The sequence below is a fragment of the Triturus cristatus genome, chromosome 1_1 (genome assembly GCF_964204655.1).
Source record: "Triturus cristatus chromosome 1_1, aTriCri1.1, whole genome shotgun sequence".
Classification (NCBI taxonomy): domain Eukaryota; kingdom Metazoa; phylum Chordata; class Amphibia; order Caudata; family Salamandridae; genus Triturus; species Triturus cristatus.
In genome coordinates this window covers 125141166-125158660 of record NC_140579.1, presented here as the reverse complement: position 1 = coordinate 125158660, position 17495 = coordinate 125141166, and the positions used below count along the sequence as shown (strand labels likewise).

At 47.1% G+C, this 17495-nt stretch overlaps 1 protein-coding gene across 1 annotated transcript in view; it reads left to right on the top strand.

Annotated features, from left to right (window-relative positions):
• Positions 1-16672, top strand: part of LOC146869752 (decapping and exoribonuclease protein-like) — a 154466-nt gene extending 137794 nt beyond the window's left edge. Inside the window, exon 8 of the mRNA XM_085614181.1 lies at positions 13973-16672. Within this exon, the coding sequence (XP_085470307.1) occupies positions 13973-14093 (121 nt within the window). The 3' untranslated portion in view covers positions 14094-16672. The remainder of the gene's footprint in view (positions 1-13972) is intronic.
• The last annotated feature ends 823 nt before the right edge of the window (positions 16673-17495 follow it).

Genomic DNA, 17495 nt, shown 5'->3' with positions numbered 1-17495 from the left:
AAGGTCTTTGAGCTGTCTCTTGAATTTTACAAAGAAGGTGATAGTCCTGATATGGACTGGAATGGAGTTCCAGATTTTTGGCAGTTTACCAGCGAAGGACTGGGTTGCGGTTTTTTGTTTGCGTGTTTTCAAAGGGATGAGGAGTAGGGTATTGGTGCTCCTGAGGTACCTTTCCTTGCTGGATTTCTTGAGTTTGGAGGCTAGGTATTCAGGATTCCCTGTGTGCAGGGCTTTGTGCGTAAGGCAGGTGGTTCTGAAGCTGACACACATTTCAACAGGGGGCCATTTTAGTTCTCTCAGTGCGGGTGAGATGTGATTAAATTTCTGAATTCCGGTGACCATTCTAGCTGCTGTGTTGAGAGTTGTTCTGAGGGGAGCTAAAAGGAATTTCGCTGTCCCTGGGAGGGTTGCGTTCCCGTAATCGAGTCCAGACAGCACTAGCGATTGAGTCGCTTGTTTAAGGTCTCTGTGTGGAATGAAGGGTTTTATTTTGTTGAGTAGTTTCATGTTGAGGAAGGCACTTTTTGCGGGGTTCTTGATGTGTTTTGCCATGTCGAGTCTTGGGGCTAGGGTGATTCCCAGTGATTTTACAGAGTCAGCCAGGGTGAGATTGCCGTTGAGAGCATCAATAGCTTTTAGCCATTCTATGATTTGGGGGTTCTCTTCTTTGTTGGAAATAAGGAGGATTTCCGTTTTGTCTTGGTTACGTTTTAGATGATTTATTGTTAGCCAGTGTTGGACTTCTCTTAGAGTGTTGTTGAGTCTGTGAATGTCAGCAATGGAGGAGGTTTCGAGATAGATCTGGGTGTCGTCTGCATATAGGTGGAAGGGGATGTTGGCTTTTTTGAGTATGTTGGTGAGGGGTGCCATGTAGATGTTGAAAAGTTGTGGTGAAAGTACGGATTCTTGGGGGACATCCCTGCTGACGGGGTGTAAATCAGACGTGAAGTTTTGGATTTTTATTCTTTGCGTGCGGTTGCGGAGGAAGGAGGAGAACCACTGTAGAACCACCTCCTCCACACCTACCCTTTCTTGAAGGACCTTAATGAGTCGATTGTCGTCAACTGTGTCAAAGGCTGCCGATAAGTCAAGGAGAATGAGTAAGCAGCATTGGTCCGTTTCGAGTGACTTGTGAATATCGTCCATGACTTTGAGGATTGTGGTCTCAGCACTGCAGCCTTTTCTGAAACCTGATTGGTGGGGGTCTTGAAGGTTGATGCTCTCCAAGTGTTGAGTCAGTTGTAGTAGGACCCACCTTTCTAGGATTTTGGATATGAGAGAGAGGTTGGAGACGGGTCTGAAGTTGTTCAGATCATTGATGTCTAGGCCTGATTTTTTCAGTAATGGTGTGACTTGGCAACTTTCAGGCAGTCTGGTATGTCTCCGGTTCTTAGAGAACTATTTATGATCTTGCTCCAGAACGGGGCTAGGGAGAGTTTACGTTTTTTGGCCATTTGGGCGGGTATAGGATCGAGGACGTGAGAAGAAGGTTTGACGGAAGAAATTAGTTTGACTAATTCCTCTTTCGGGATGGGGTTGAAGAATTTCCAGGGTTTAGGGGGGAGTTTGGGTAAGAGTTCTTCTAACCATGGTAGAGGGATCTTGTGAGGGGGACAGAGGTTGTTATCCAGTGAAAGCTCGATCTTTGTGATTTTGTCACTGAAGTAGTTGGCGAAGTTGTCACATCGCTCTTTGGAGGCCTGTCTTGAGGATGCAGGGGGCTTGGAAGTTTGCTGCCTAATGAGGTTGAAGAGTTCTTTGGGCCTGTTATTTGCGTTGATCAGAGCGTTGCAGAAGAATGTAGATATTTCGTTCTTAATGTGGTTTTTGTACTTCGCACAAATTGATTTGAGTTGGTCGTGGAGGATTTTGGAAGGGTTGTTCCGCCAGAGTCTTTCTGCAGCTCTAAGTTGTCGCCTTTCATCATTTATGTCTGTGTTGAACCAGGATCTGGATGAGATGTTCCTGACTCTTTTTAGTTTGAAGGGGGCTAGTTGGTCCAGAAAGGAAGTCATATTTGTGCTGTAGTGAGAGGTGAGTTCTGCTGTGGAGAGATCTTCTGTGTGGATGTGAAAGAGAGAGCTTACCTTTTCTTCTAGGTCGGCCACGGGAATCTGGGTTAGATTTCTCACCCATTTGGGGGGTTAGGCATGAGGGATTGCTCTTGAAACACTTGGTTGTGGTGGAATAGGATGATGTGGTGGTCGGACCAGTCAACAGGCAGGATGTGGTCTATCGTGACTATATCTCTTTGGGCTATAATGGCATCTAGGATTGCTCCTCTGTTGTGAGTTTCCTCTGAACAGTGTTGAGTGAGGTTGTTGGTGTGGAGGTGATCCTTCAGGGTTTGGTTTAGCGAGTTGTTTTTTTTGTTCCAGTGTAGGTTGAGGTCCCCCAGAATCAGGTTGCTTGCGTCTCGGAGTGAGCAGTTGATAATCAAGTCAGATAGGTGTTCTCGCTGAATGTGTTGGTGTTGCCTGGTGGATGATGGAGTAGGTTAAGGGAGCAGCCGGAAGGGAATCAGTTCGGCTCAAGGTACAAATGGTTTGTTGCTCGTGTTTCTGTAGATACAAGTACTCTGCATACGCCTGCCATGTAGTGCAGTGTTTCCCTCAAAGAAAGGCTTTCCCTCAAAGAAAGGCTTTTAAGGGAAAGTTTTTCCCTCAAAGAAAGGCTCTGAGACTCCACCCTTAGTAGGCAATGAGCATGGGCGACAACAGCATTTTAGATTGTGTTTTTTCCACCATTGGGTTCGGGTGTTGACCGTCGGGGCTCTGAGACTCAACGTGTCCACCAAGTTTCTTCGGGCCGTGTGTTGAATCTTTGACACCCACACTTGAAAAAGCCTTTGTTGTCTCTGTTTCTTCTCTCAACAATGCTATCTAGAGACCCGCGCAAATGCTCAACTCTTTGAACTCTAAACTCCAGGGACCTCATGCTCCCCAGGACTGCATGCCCCTTCGCATCCCAAAACCTCCATACCAGAGAGTGCAGGGTCCCACAGTGTAATGGAATGGACGCCCTTCCAGTAGTGCCCTTGGCGCCATGCCGAGTACCCGTGGTCAGATCACGACGAGGTTTGTAATCTCTGTCTGTGCACGATCAAGACAACTCCATGGAAGATACTTGCCTCGCCTTCAGGTCGAAGAAGAGAGAGGAGGTGGGCACACCAAAGATGCACCAGCAGTCTGCCCCCTACATACCCCAAGCCCCTGTGGCACAAAAGAAGGTGAAGACTCGGGCCTTCAGGCATCCCACTCCATCATGCGTCGCCAGCCCAGAGGCCATTTGTTCCAGGGGCTCCATGCAGACGGCTCATCTTGTGAATCCTAGGTGCCAGACCGGATCCAAGAAACCTTCTATAGCTCCTGCATGGGCATCATGGGCTTCAACCAGCGGCTTTGGTCTTCCTTCAGACATGAGGACCAGGAGTTGAATAAAGGCAACATCGCTGTGAAAGGGACCTCAATTCAGAGTTCTGCTCCTCAGTGTTTACCACATCCTCTTTCAATTTTGAACTCTCATTAGAAAGTTTTTGGGCACTGCACAGGGCTGTGGCCACTGAAGATCACAGCTCTTAAACTTTGAATCTACGCCATGTGCATCGAAAGCAGAAGTCAGCCACGAAGCCGCACAATGTCCATCTGTGGTGCCTGGGTGGCAGGCACAATTCCAAGGCATGAGACAAATTGACATGTGAAGACCATGAAAAAGCAGACAGCAAATTGTACCAAACAGACAGCTGCAATAAATGCTTCAGGTCACTCTGAAACTGCTCCAGCTCACCCTGCGACTGCACCAGCTCACCCTAAAACCTCCTTTCTCTCAGTACAGCCCCAATGCCACCTCTTTCACTCCTCAGACAATGAGTTGATGGAATTGATGCTATGGGTAAGAAGGCCTTTTCTTTTGCCATTCTGACCTTGCGGCACTGCGCTCGCGTGTTCTATGAGACACTCTCCAGAACACCTAAATGCACCTTATGCAAAAACTGTTCAAGGTGGCCAACATGCAACCAGACATTTTGTAGTCCAGTATGGACTTTACGTATTTCGTTGTCTATGCAGTACGTACCAGTATTCTCATTCACAGACATGCCTGGATGCATCCACCGGGTGTGCAGTGGATATCCAGGCCCCTCTTAAGGATCTAGCTGTTAAATGGCACTAGACGTTTTGGATTCAAAGCCAATTCTGCACTGGAAAGTTTCACGGTAAGCCACACTACCGTGTGCTCGGTGGGACCACAATCCCTGACACCCATTTCCTTAGAAACACCAGAAATCTGTGGGCTAGTCCAGGATCCTTCTACTCCGCTAAAGCAGTGCTTTTCTTGAGCCGGTGGTTTCCGGTGCTCGGGACCGGCAATTTATTGCCAACAATGATACTTTTGACAGAATTCCACATGGTGGCGCTCTTTGTCTAATTTTGTGATGAGCACAACAATAGTTACTTAATAGTTCAATAAACATTGAAATCACAAATATCTGCCTCCCAAAACTATAAGAAAAGCTTGGGCGGCAGGCATTAGTCATTTTTAATGTATATCAAAAGTCTGAATTGTCACACTTGTAGGAGTGGGATAGTCAGTTGCGCTGGTATTCTTAATGACAGCGCTGGCAGGGGCAATGTGTGGTGCAAGCTGCAGAGGCCTACTGACGACGGTCCTGGCACCTATTATTTTTTACTAACTAAGCACTGCGCTAAAGGCGACCTCACAGGTGATTCAACAGCTTGTGCAAAACATCTGCTGGTTCAGAGGTAAGTGGTGCCAAAGAGAGAGGGCAACGACAAACGCCATCTTCATGTGCCATTGTTTGGAATGTTTCAGATCGATCACACCTGGCCAATGGGTCCTACAGATTGTTCATCCGGGTTATGCTCTTCCCTTTCTAGATGGTCTCCAATATAATTGTTTTGAGGTGGCCATCAGCATGTTAATTATCACAATTAATACAAACGACAGCAAGAATTGCACAAATCATCTATTTAACGCCTGTTTTGGGATGGCCTTTTATCTTCTCTGCAGAGAGAGACAAGCACTCCACATCTGGAGGTACAGATTGAAAAACTTTATAAACCTAAATGGTGACCTCACAGTAGGTCACAGATCAGACTATGTAAGCACACAAGAACACTACACAGGACACCACAAACACTTTGCTGGCCAATACAAAGTAAATCATTCAGCAAAACTGTTGGACTTGGCACTTCTGGCAGGTTCAAGGTACAAATGGTTTGTTGCTCGTGTTTCTGTAGATACAAGTACTCTGCATACGCCTGCCATGTAGTGCAGTGTTTCCCTCAAAGAAAGGCTTTCCCTCAAAGAAAGGCTTTTAAGGGAAAGTTTTTCCCTCAAAGAAAGGCTCTGAGACTCCACCCTTAGTAGGCAATGAGCATGGGCGACAACAGCATTTTAGATTGTATTTTTTCCACCATTGGGTTCGGGTGTTGACCGTCGGGGCTCTGAGACTCAACGTGTCCACCAAGTTTCTTCGGGCCGTGTGTTGAATCTTTGACACCCACACTTGAAAAAGCCTTTGTTGTCTCTGTTTCTTCTCTCAACAATGCTATCTAGAGACCCGCGCAAATGCTCAACTCTTTGAACTCTAAACTCCAGGGACCTCATGCTCCCCAGGACTGCATGCCCCTTCGCATCCCAAAACCTCCATACCAGAGAGTGCAGGGTCCCACAGTGTAATGGAATGGACGCCCTTCCAGTAGTGCCCTTGGCGCCATGCCGAGTACCCGTGGTCAGATCACGACGAGGTTTGTAATCTCTGTCTGTGCACGATCAAGACAACTCCATGGAAGATACTTGCCTCGCCTTCAGGTCGAAGAAGAGAGAGGAGGTGGGCACACCAAAGATGCACCAGCAGTCTGCCCCCTACATACCCCAAGCCCCTGTGGCACAAAAGAAGGTGAAGACTCGGGCCTTCAGGCATCCCACTCCATCATGCGTCGCCAGCCCAGAGGCCATTTGTTCCAGGGGCTCCATGCAGACAGCTCATCTTGTGAATCCTAGGTGCCAGACCGGATCCAAGAAACCTTCTATAGCTCCTGCATGGGCATCATGGGCTTCAACCAGCGGCTTTGGTCTTCCTTCAGACATGAGGACCAGGAGTTGAATAAAGGCAACATCACTGTGAAAGGGACCTCAATTCAGAGTTCTGCTCCTCAGTGTTTACCACATCCTCTTTCAATTTTGAACTCTCATTAGAAAGTTTTTGGGCACTGCACAGGGCTGTGGCCACTGAAGATCACAGGTCTTAAACTTTGAATCTACGCCATGTGCATCGAAAGCAGAAGTCAGCCACGAAGCCGCACAATGTCCATCTGTGGTGCCTGGGTGGCAGGCACAATTCCAAGGCATGAGACAAATTGACATGTGAAGACCATGAAAAAGCAGACAGCAAATTGTACCAAACAGACAGCTGCAATAAATGCTTCAGGTCACTCTGAAACTGCTCCAGCTCACCCTGTGACTGCACCAGCTCACCCTAAAACCTCCTTTCTCTCAGTACAGCCCCAATGCCACCTCTTTCACTCCTCAGACAATGAGTTGATGGAATTGATGCTATGGGTAAGAAGGCCTTTTCTTTTGCCATTCTGACCTTGCGGCACTGCGCTCGCGTGTTCTATGAGACACTCTCCAGAACACCTAAATGCACCTTATGCAAAAACTGTTCAAGGTGGCCAACATGCAACCAGACATTTTGTAGTCCAGTATGGACTTTACGTATTTCGTTGTCTATGCAGTACGTACCAGTATTCTCATTCACAGACATGCCTGGATGCATCCACCGGGTGTGCAGTGGATATCCAGGCCCCTCTTAAGGATCTAGCTGTTAAATGGCACTAGACGTTTTGGATTCAAAGCCAATTCTGCACTGGAAAGTTTCACGGTAAGCCACACTACCGTGTGCTCGGTGGGACCACAATCCCTGACACCCATTTCCTTAGAAACACCAGAAATCTGTGGGCTAGTCCAGGATCCTTCTACTCCGCTAAAGCAGTGCTTTTCTTGAGCCGGTGGTTTCCGGTGCTCGGGACCGGCAATTTATTGCCAACAATGATACTTTTGACAGAATTCCACATGGTGGCGCTCTTTGTCTAATTTTGTGATGAGCACAACAATAGTTACTTAATAGTTCAATAAACATTGAAATTACAAATATCTGCCTCCCAAAACTATAAGAAAAGCTTGGGCGGCAGGCATTAGTCATTTTTAATGTATATCAAAAGTCTGAATTGTCACACTTGTAGGAGTGGGATAGTCAGTTGCGCTGGTATTCTTAATGACAGCGCTGGCAGGGGCAATGTGTGGTGCAAGCTGCAGAGGCCTACTGACGAGGGTCCTGGCACCTATTATTTTTTACTAACTAAGCACTGCGCTAAAGGCGACCTCACAGGTGATTCAACAGCTTGTGCAAAACATCTGCTGGTTCAGAGGTAAGTGGTGCCAAAGAGAGAGGGCAACGACAAACGCCATCTTCATGTGCCATTGTTTGGAATGTTTCAGATCGATCACATCTGGCCAATGGGTCCTACAGATTGTTCATCCGGGTTATGCTCTTCCCTTTCTAGATGGTCTCCAATATAATTGTTTTGAGGTGGCCATCAGCATGTTAATTATCACAATTAATACAAACGACAGCAAGAATTGCACAAATCATCTATTTAACGCCTGTTTTGGGATGGCCTTTTATCTTCTCTGCAGAGAGAGAGAAGCACTCCACATCTGGAGGTACAGATTGAAAAACTTTATAAACCTAAATGGTGACCTCACAGTAGGTCACAGATCAGACTATGTAAGCACACAAGAACACTACACAGGACACCACAAACACTTTGCTGGCCAGTACAAAGTAAATCATTCAGCAAAACTGTTGGACTTGGCACTTCTGGCAGGTTCACCCCTAAACTTTTTGCGATTATCTTAGCTTTTTTTCCCTATGTTGTGTGAGTGGTTTTAGGCCTCTAGGCGCTTTTACACTGTGTCCCAGTGGAAAGTGCGTGCGCGCTGTTACATTTAGTGAGACTGACCTGCCCTCCCATAGGAATGCATGGGGAATGTATGTGTCCATGGTAGTTCCTGATGCGTGGGGAGTGCAGGGTCGAGTTTGGTATGTGCGAACTCGTGAGAGTGAATGCTGCGCGATGATGTGTGCGGCGTTACTGTGTCTAGTATAGAAGTGCCACTTCTAGACGCTGGCATAAATGTGAAGTGACTGTCTGGCGTGTGATTGGCTGGTGTGCCTGGCTCCAGGAGTCAGTATGGGTCTGCTCCAGTGATGAGTGGAGAGATCTGCATGTTGATGAGGGGGAGGAGTACACCTGGGACCTGAATAGGGCTGGGCTTTCCCCACACAATGCTGGCTCCGCCCCCTGTGGTGCGAGTGATGACCCTGGCCTGTTCTGTGAATAGGGAGAGGGGCTGAGCAAAACAAAGTGCTCAGGAACCAGTTGCATCTGGTTCGTCCCTTCCCTGCACCTTGAGACAAAGGAAACCTGTGTATAAAAAGTGGCTGTGACCCCATGAAAAATGTTCTTCTTCTGATCCTAATTGGAGGGGGGGGGTCTGCTGCTGCTGCTGGGCGCCAGGAGAGACCGCCACTGGGGACTGCCTCCCTGCCTGGAGGGCCCTGTGAGCTGGCCCCTGGGCCCAGCCCTCCTGCCTCCTGAACGCCTTTGTTCCTAAACCTTGCCTTATCTGGAGGAGCGCTGTGGTTTGGACTAAGGAGCGCCTTAGTTGTGACCAGCAGCGCTGAGCTGCGCTAATTTACGAGGGAACCCTGACGTAGGGATTCCCCCGCTTTTTGCCCGTGTTTTATAGCAGGTGCCCACCCCGCATTGTGGTGCTCGTTGGCGGGTGCCCACCCCGCATCTTTCATCGTATCTAACTTTAAACTAAGGCGGGAGCCCACCCCGCGCTTCGGTGAAAGGAAGAGGAAAAATCACCGCTGCAGCCTGGTCCATACAGGAAGCCAGGCAACCTGTGTGCGGACGTGGGCAGGGCGTGAGCAGGAAGCGGACGGGAGCCTACCCCGCGCTCCTGTAGCCGGAAGAGAAGAGGAAACAAGGAGTCCGGATGGAGGACGAGAGCCTACCCCGCCGCCGTCGGTGAGGGAAGCCCCGTGTCTGCCCAAAAGCCGCCGGTGGGGAGAGAGAAGCAGCGCGACGCTGCTGCCCAGTCACGGGGGAAGCCGACACCAGGAAGAGAGGAGACGGCCCTGGTGCAGGAACACCCGAGAGCCACAGTCCGGTGAGTGGAGTTGGGCGGGACTGCAGTTGGTGACAGAGCCCCGTGGGGCTCATACGTATCAGGAAGTCGTGCCTGCCGTTGGGCACATTGCCAGCGCCACCTTCGTTGTTGGGGGTCATTTTTCTTAAGAGGGGAGCCCCGGGAAGCAGAGGCTCCCCAGCCCCTTCGTGACACCAGCTATTCTCCCCGCAGTCCGTTCGCTGCACATGAAGTGCACCATGGGGGCAAGCTGATATTTGGAAGTCCCGGAGTGGGACTTGCATATTATGGACTTGGGGCAATTTCAACAAAGAATCAGGGCACAGGAGTGCCAGGCCTCATTTCCCCAGCTGCCCCGTCCGACAGAGAGCAGCTGCAACGTTTTGCCCCATTGTTCTAGAAGCCCCATTCTTTTCCTTGGGGACATTTGCGTTTAGAGTCCCAGAGAGAGGGGCTCAGGGGGCAAGCTGGTGCCCGTGATCATTTCAACAGCTGCCCAGCAAGTAGTGGGCAGCTGCCACGTTTAGCCCTGATCTTTTGTCCTGCTGTTTCTGCTGCGTGCCCTGACGTTGTGGACAAAGGGCGTGTGATTACTGGTTGTGCGCTACATTTATTATTTGTTCTACATTTCTACACTTACACATTGGTGATTTGTGATGATTCTGACAGTGGTCCATGGGGCCCTGTCTTGTGTAAATAGTCCCCTGTAAATTCCGCCCAGTGCCAGTTGGCACAGTGTAAATTGTGTGAATATTATCTAATGTGTTTTGGTATAATACAAAGGCTATTTGTATATATAACCTTGTGTGGAGTTTCTTTTGTGGTGGGCCTTGGGTGTTGTTGCTGGGTGCGCGCACAAACGCTTTACACATTGCCTCCGGGATAAGCCTGACTGCTCGTGCCAAGCTACCAAGGGGGTGAGCAGGGGTTATCTTTGGCGTATAACTCCCCAGCCCTGACTAGAGTGGTGGTTTCTGCCTAGCTTTGGCGCAAGCCCTAGCCAACCAGAAATCCCATTTCTAACAGAAACACAGCACCAACAATCATCCTATGACAACATACACAATATAAAATCCAGGGCAGCTAAGGGTTGAATTTGCAACTACAGATCAGCATTTCACAGTACACATACCCTGCATACTCCTGCCATCTAGTGTTGGGCGTGGACATTTTCAAGTTGTTTTTCTTCGAAGAAGTTTTGGGTCACAAGAATCCTTGTGACTCCACCTTTAGCCCACAATGCACCAGGAGAAAGACTTCACCTCATATTGTTTTTTTTTCCATCATTGAGTTCAGACATTTTAATGCCACCTCCAGGACAGATGTGCTTTTTGTGCCGCGATCTTCAACTCGAGCTGTGAAAACTTCAATCTCAGTGATAGGACAACTTCGGTGCCATGCTTCGATTACCGTGTCGGAAGAACTTCGCTGGACATTGACTTCAAAGACTCTGAGCAGCTCCCTCAAGGAAATCCGTTGTATCGAGAATGACTAACATGGCGGAGGAGAGTATTATGCCAAAACTAACCCTGATATAGGCTCCAAAACAGGCCTTGACTCAAAAGTCAATTTAAGAGTGGTCCTGATTGCATTAGAGCTCCCAGAGGTGCCTGTTATCATAAAAAAGAGAATATTTACTGTAGCGGCCTCCCCAGCCCGGGTACATGCGAATGATCACGCCACACACGGACCTTGGAATCACACGTCTTTATTCACCAGCATGTAATCGTTAACTGAACATTCTACATCATGAATTCTATAACCCACACCTAAGCACTAATGTCACTGTTGTACGGAGTCCATCAGGAGCCAAAAGGTCCCATCATTTCTAACACACAAGACACTACATCTCCCCCTTAGCTAAATAAACAGTACAAATAATACATATATACATCACAGCTCTTGAATAAGTCGTTTTGGTGCTCGAATCAGTCGCTCAGATATGGTCAAGTCAGGTTGAGGAGATACAGGCGAAGTGTCCATGACTGGCACTGGGGACTGGGGACAGAGACACTGGTACAGTCATTGGGTTCTCCGATTCTCAGGTGGATAAATCACTCCCGACATCTAGAGCTGGTGAAGGTCGAGACCCATGGTTGATATGTGAAGAATCTTGCATAATGGACTCTCCAGGGTGGTGAGCAGTCACCATGTGTCCTTTGCTCACAGTGGGTCATTTTTCGTTTTTGGGACGAGTCAGTAGTGCAAACTCTGTCAATGTCAATAGATCTGTCATTTGTCCATTGTTGCAACTTGGTGCCTATGGCTCTCTCAAACATTAGGTTGGCGGGGCTTTCACCTGTGGTAGAATGCGGACTTAGCAAACACAAGGAGATGATGGACGGAGCCTTGAAACTTTTCAGACACTCCCCCCCCAGTCACAGATCTGTGTTAAATCCATCATCGTTCTTTAGCTCACTTCGCCACCTCAGTTCAGACCCAGCTGTATGCAAATCAGCCTTGACCCTGTGCCTCATGGGAACAGTCCAGCCCGAACTGCCGAGCCAGGTCTTCCCTGAACTGAAACAAGCATCCTGGGACCAGTTTCGGGGTAACACCCTTCACCAGCCAGGCTAGCTTGAATCCAGGGGCAAAGTGAGCAAGGGATCCACGTCTGGGCATACCCTGCCAACTTAGGGCAAACAAAGCAAACACAAGGAGATAATGGACGGAGCGCTGAACATTTTGAGACACTCGCCCCCAGTCACAGATCTGGGTTGAATCCATCATCGTTCTTTAGCTCACTTAGCCACCTCAGTTCAAACCCAGCTATATGCAAATCAGCCTTGACCCTGTGCCTCATGGGAACAGTCCATCTCGAACTGCCAAGCCAGGTCTTCCCTGAACTGGAAAAAAGCATCCTGGGACAAGTTTCGGGATAACACCCCTTCATCAGCCAGGCTACCTTGAATCCAGTGGCAAAGTGATTAAGGGACCCACGTCTGGGCATACCCTGCCAACTTAGGGTGAACAAAGCAAACACAAAGAGATGATGGATGGAGTGCTGAAACTTTTCTGATACTCACCCCCAGTCAGAGATCTGGGTTGAATCCATCATTGTTCTTTAGCTCACTTCTCCACCTCAGTTCAGACCCAGCTCTATGCAAATCAGTCTTGACACTGTGCCTCATGGGAACAGTCCAGCCTGAACTGCCAAGCCAGTTCTTCCCTGAACCAGAAACAAGCATCCCGTGACCAGTTTCAGGGTAACACCCCTCATCAGCCAAGCTAGCTTGAATCCAGTGACAAAGTAGGCAAGGGACCCACGTCTGGGCATACCCTGCCAACTTAGGGTGAACAAAGCAAACACAAGGAGATGATGGACGGAGCGCTGAAACTTTTCAGAACTCACCCCCCGTCACAGATCTGGGTTGATCCATCATCGTTCTTTAGTTCACTTTGCCACCTCAGTTCAGACCCAGCTAAATGCAAAACAGTCTTGACCCTGTGCCTCATGGGAACAGTCCAGCCTGAACTGCCAAGCCAGGTCTTCCCTGAACCGGAAACAAGCATCCTGGGACCAGTTTCGGGGTAACACCCCTCATCAGAATGGGGACTTAACCTGTATGCACAAAGTGTAGACTAAAGAACTGATTTGAGTTCAAGCTTTTCCCGTGCAGCGCGCTGAACGGTCTTCTTGATGGTACTCATAAATCTCTCGACCACACCATTCGCCTGTGGCCAGAGAGGTGTGCTTTTCTGATGCTTGACATTTAGATGAGTGAGAAAGTCTCTAAATTCGACTATTGAAAGGCAGGCCATTGTCAGATTTCAAAATCGAAGGAACACCCCCTGTTGCAAACATACTTTCTAATTTCTAAATGAATTTATCATGAGTAGTCTATGACAGATGTTCCACAACTGGAATATTCATCAACAATTACTAGTAGATGATGTCCGTTTTCAAGGGGTCCAAAGAAATCAATTGCAATCTTCTCCCATGCATGCTTTGCAAGATCAGACATGTTTAATGGATGTGGGATGTCTTAGATGACAAACAGTTGCACAAATGACAGGTCTTTAATTCTTTTTCATTTCTATCTTTAAGACAAGGGAACCACACCCGGTACCGTAGAGCTCGTTTAGTAGCAACAATTCCACAATGTCCCTCCTGACCCAGTTCAATAACTTGTTCTCTCAGATTCTCGGGAATGACAATTCTCCACCCTTTTAAGATCGCACCATCTAATAGCGTGGTGGGTGGAAAAATGTATTTTCTTTTAAAAGGGAGGTGGGACAAGAGGTTGCTGGGTGGGGGTGGGGAGAGAAACCAGGGAGAAGGGAGGAGAATTGGAAAGCAGGAAGAGAAAATAGTTCCTCACAGCCACTGCAACGCAAGGTCTGATGTCAGCAGTGGAAGGATACATCATCTAATTAGAGCTCTGAGAGACCAACATGCCCCTGGGCAGGACAAACACTAGAATAGAGAGGAAAGTTATTGAATCAGAAATTATATTACAACAAAGCCACCCAATCATAAGCAAGTTGCTGATCAAAAGCCCACTTTAAGTATATGTGAGGTATTGGAGACATAGGTTTTGTCAGGAGACAGCTAAAGCTGTGTGTAGCCAAGACCTAAAATGGATCTGTGTAATTCATGTTGTCTCGGTAACATATGTTCTGATATCATCTGTGTCTAGGATCATCCATGTGGCTTTACTATTGTTAATGCCTCCAAAACAAAGTTGTAGATGTTCTACCTCTTACAACCGCTATTTTCTTGTTCCAGCGTGGTGTACGTCTTCTCCTGGACCAGGGGTGATGATGTGCGCTATCAAGTCAAGAGAGGCCAGGAGCACTGCTTCTTGCTGCCGGAGTTTGTTCAGCGTTTGACGCAGCAACAGCGCTGAGCGCAAGAAAAGAAAGCCAAGCGCAGAAAAGAACAAGCAAACATTCTAAAACTGCTTTTAAAAACTTATTTTAAAGTTCTTAATCGAACGTTACTTCTGTGTTGCAAACTTACCTTCTTTTAAGTAATTATTGGTACAGTTGTGTGCATCTTTATTGTCTGAACTCACTACTTCTGTAACACTGCAAAATGCCCTCCAATGCTGTTCCATGCATGAAATTACAGATAACAGAAACAGCTGCAGGTAAGAGCGGTGGGGCGAAATCCCCACCTCACCGGGCCCCACCACCCCACCGCTCTTACCTGCACGGGCCGCGGCTGAACAGAAAGCAATGCATGCAGGTGCTCTCTCATTCGCACTGTGATCAAGGACTGCTTCTTGACGTCTGGTGTTAGCCAAGACCTTTTGATTTTACTAAAATTATAAATACTTACTTATAGTGATTTCTGCCAGTGTTTATGCCCATTGGTCTGTTGTTGTGCCATTCACATTTTAATTCTACCCAATACAACATACAGCTTGGGGCAGTGGGTCATCCCAATGGCTGAGTTCACTGTGAGTGGCAGCAGTACGCCCTTTCACAAGCAAAACGTCGGCACACAAAGTTGTTCCCTTCAGTGCCAGGGGCTACTATGGCAATATGTGCTTTTGAGACTAAACATTATTTTAGCTTTTAGTCAATGTTTTTTTAAATATTGGCGAGGGCCCAGTATCTTCCCCCAACAGTAAAGTGTTACAAAAGCCATCAGACATTTAGGCTTTGCCAATGCTTGTTTTCTATTGAAGTTTGTTATCCCTCAATCATAATAATTGGGTACATTTTTAGCATGGTCATATGATTTGATTCTACTCCAGTGCTATATACTTAGTGACATATAAAAGTGTTATCTAGTGTCTTTCTGTCTTGCAAACATGCACTTTGACCCTGATCTAATGTCCTGGCAGATATTTCGAGCTGTAAGTTATCTTGTGTGTACCTTGTGATTGTTTTGTAAATGACACAAACAATGATCAAATACGTTTGTAGTCTTGTCCTGTAAACTCCTCGTGGCAACCTGCGCGGGCTTGCATACATGCCAATAGACCCAGACGGGAGACTTTGAATCCCAAAAATTGTGATATTTTGGCTGTTTACCGCCTAAATTTGCTTCTGCTTCAATAAAAGTCAATGAGGGGAAATACATTCTTCTGATTAATTTTTTTTTCAATCTCCCAATTTCCCCTTCTAAAATGTCGGCATGTATGGGCTGGCTAAGCTCCAGCTGTGCCTAGTAGCCAAGGCAGCTGTGATTCCGAACAAGCCATTGGCAGGTTTGCTGTTTGCCTATTTTTAAATATTTAAAATTAATAACTCCCTAGCACCACCCACCCTCCACTCTCCTGTGACTGACACCTGGATGGCAAATCCCAAAAGACCTAAGATAACCCTGGTATGACCTCCTTTTATGAAATCAGCTTCTGTGACTCCTAAAATCAGCTTTTCAAGACTTCTACCTATTCTTTCACTTATTGTCGATTATAAGAATTTCCAGTAGCCATGAGCTGTCCTCTCATTGCTCTAAGGAGGGCTTGAAAACAATTGACGAGAATTGTGTACAAGCTCCCTGTGCATATGCTGTTTGCTGTTGTTGTGAGGCATAACAAGGCCAGTACCCGGTCTCCATTTTAGCTCCATGTTGTTGGCATGACATTGTTTTTCGGGTTGTGACTTTTAACACGCTTTGCGCTTACATGATCATGTATTGAGAAATGATTATACACGCTACTTATTTCTTAGCAAGCATCATTATCATATTTATTCGATTTTGTGGGGGTAACCGCTACATACAATACTTTGTAAAATGTGCTGTTTTTAGTTTTCAGGTCATTATGTAGAGAAGTAAGTTCCAAGCCCTGTGTTGCACCAAGAAACAAATCTACAGGAAATTGAGAAGTGTCCGGTGCTGGAATCTTTGATTCTGAACAGTATCCTGCAGACATTATTCACCTGCAGAGAGTAGGCAGAAAAAGTCAGACGGAGGGTCGCAGGGGTCAGGGCATGGTAGGGGCACTTTAGGGCTAGAACTACATGGAGCAAGATACCCTTGTCTGGCCGGAGACAGCTCTTCAACTCTAGACTAACCATAGCATCAACTTTTCACCCCCGACACAGTGCGATTGGAACAGTGCTTTGATTATATGAACCGGCTCTGCAACACAATGGGCCGAGGAGCACTTCCGCTAAGATTGTCTTGAACAGCACGCACTGTGACTGAGACGCAGTCCTGCTGACTCTGACCCATATCCTGCCTGATCTGCACAGGTCGGCTTCCCGATAGATCATACTCCGGTATGCGGGGTTAGACTATCCCAAGGGATCTGGCAAAGGGTACCCATGCTAGGCTCTTGATAGTGTAGGTAGCGCTATCTAGGAGTATAATAACAGTATAATCATATAATCACAGTAACGCTATAATGTTTGAACTGTTCATCCTGTTCACCATTTTTGTAATACCGGTTACAATACTTTGTTTCTTATGCCTAATAATTGCACACTCTATGTAATAATGTGATTGTTTTAATAAATGTTTTAAAACTTACTTTGTATTTTTGTTGTGTAACCCTGGGCATGCACGAGTAAAGTAACGAAAGGGTTGATCGGGTTCCACGATTCCTTGAGGAATTATAGTGGTCATGTTCGAGGTTGTTGATACCATCTGTCACCCTGATAAGGTTAGAGGTTCAGATAGGGCAGTGTGAGCTAGCTAGGCGCCGGGCTATTCTCCAACAAATACTTGTTAACAGAGTTCCGTAGTTTGAGGTCCTTGTTGTCCAGATACACAGTCCCATTCAATTGTTAGGAACCATATACACTGTATAATCATTTCTTTAGTCAAGCCTTTGACAGCGCGCATGCGCTGCATAGGAAATTGACCTCTTGGAATCACTTCAGCTTGTGTAGAAGCTTGTGCATGTGGTGCTCACACACTATTGGCCTTTGCTTCTGGCTTTAGCATGCAATTGGCCAAAGGCGTGTGGATGTCCCAGCTTTTTAGGAAATGTTTACTCCCAGAGCTCACAGGAGCCAGCAGGGGCCATGTGTTATGTCTCAGGTTTTCATTTCCATTTTGCTTTAACTTTCGCGGCCGTGCCGCAGTCAGAATTTGCGTTCATGCCAATAGTTTCCCCTAATAATGGGGGTCGCCTTCTGCTAGATTTCGAATTTCAACCTACAGATTTAGTATACCAGTGGAACCGAGTACTGAGCTCCTTACAGGCAGAAAGTAGAAACAGTCAATTTTATTATGCTGTTTTCTTACTGTCAAACACATAGTTACATATTTTTAAAGCGTGGGTGTGTGCCTGGCTGACTGAACTTGCGATGATATTATTTAGCAGATGGTGACTTGCCAAAACAGAACT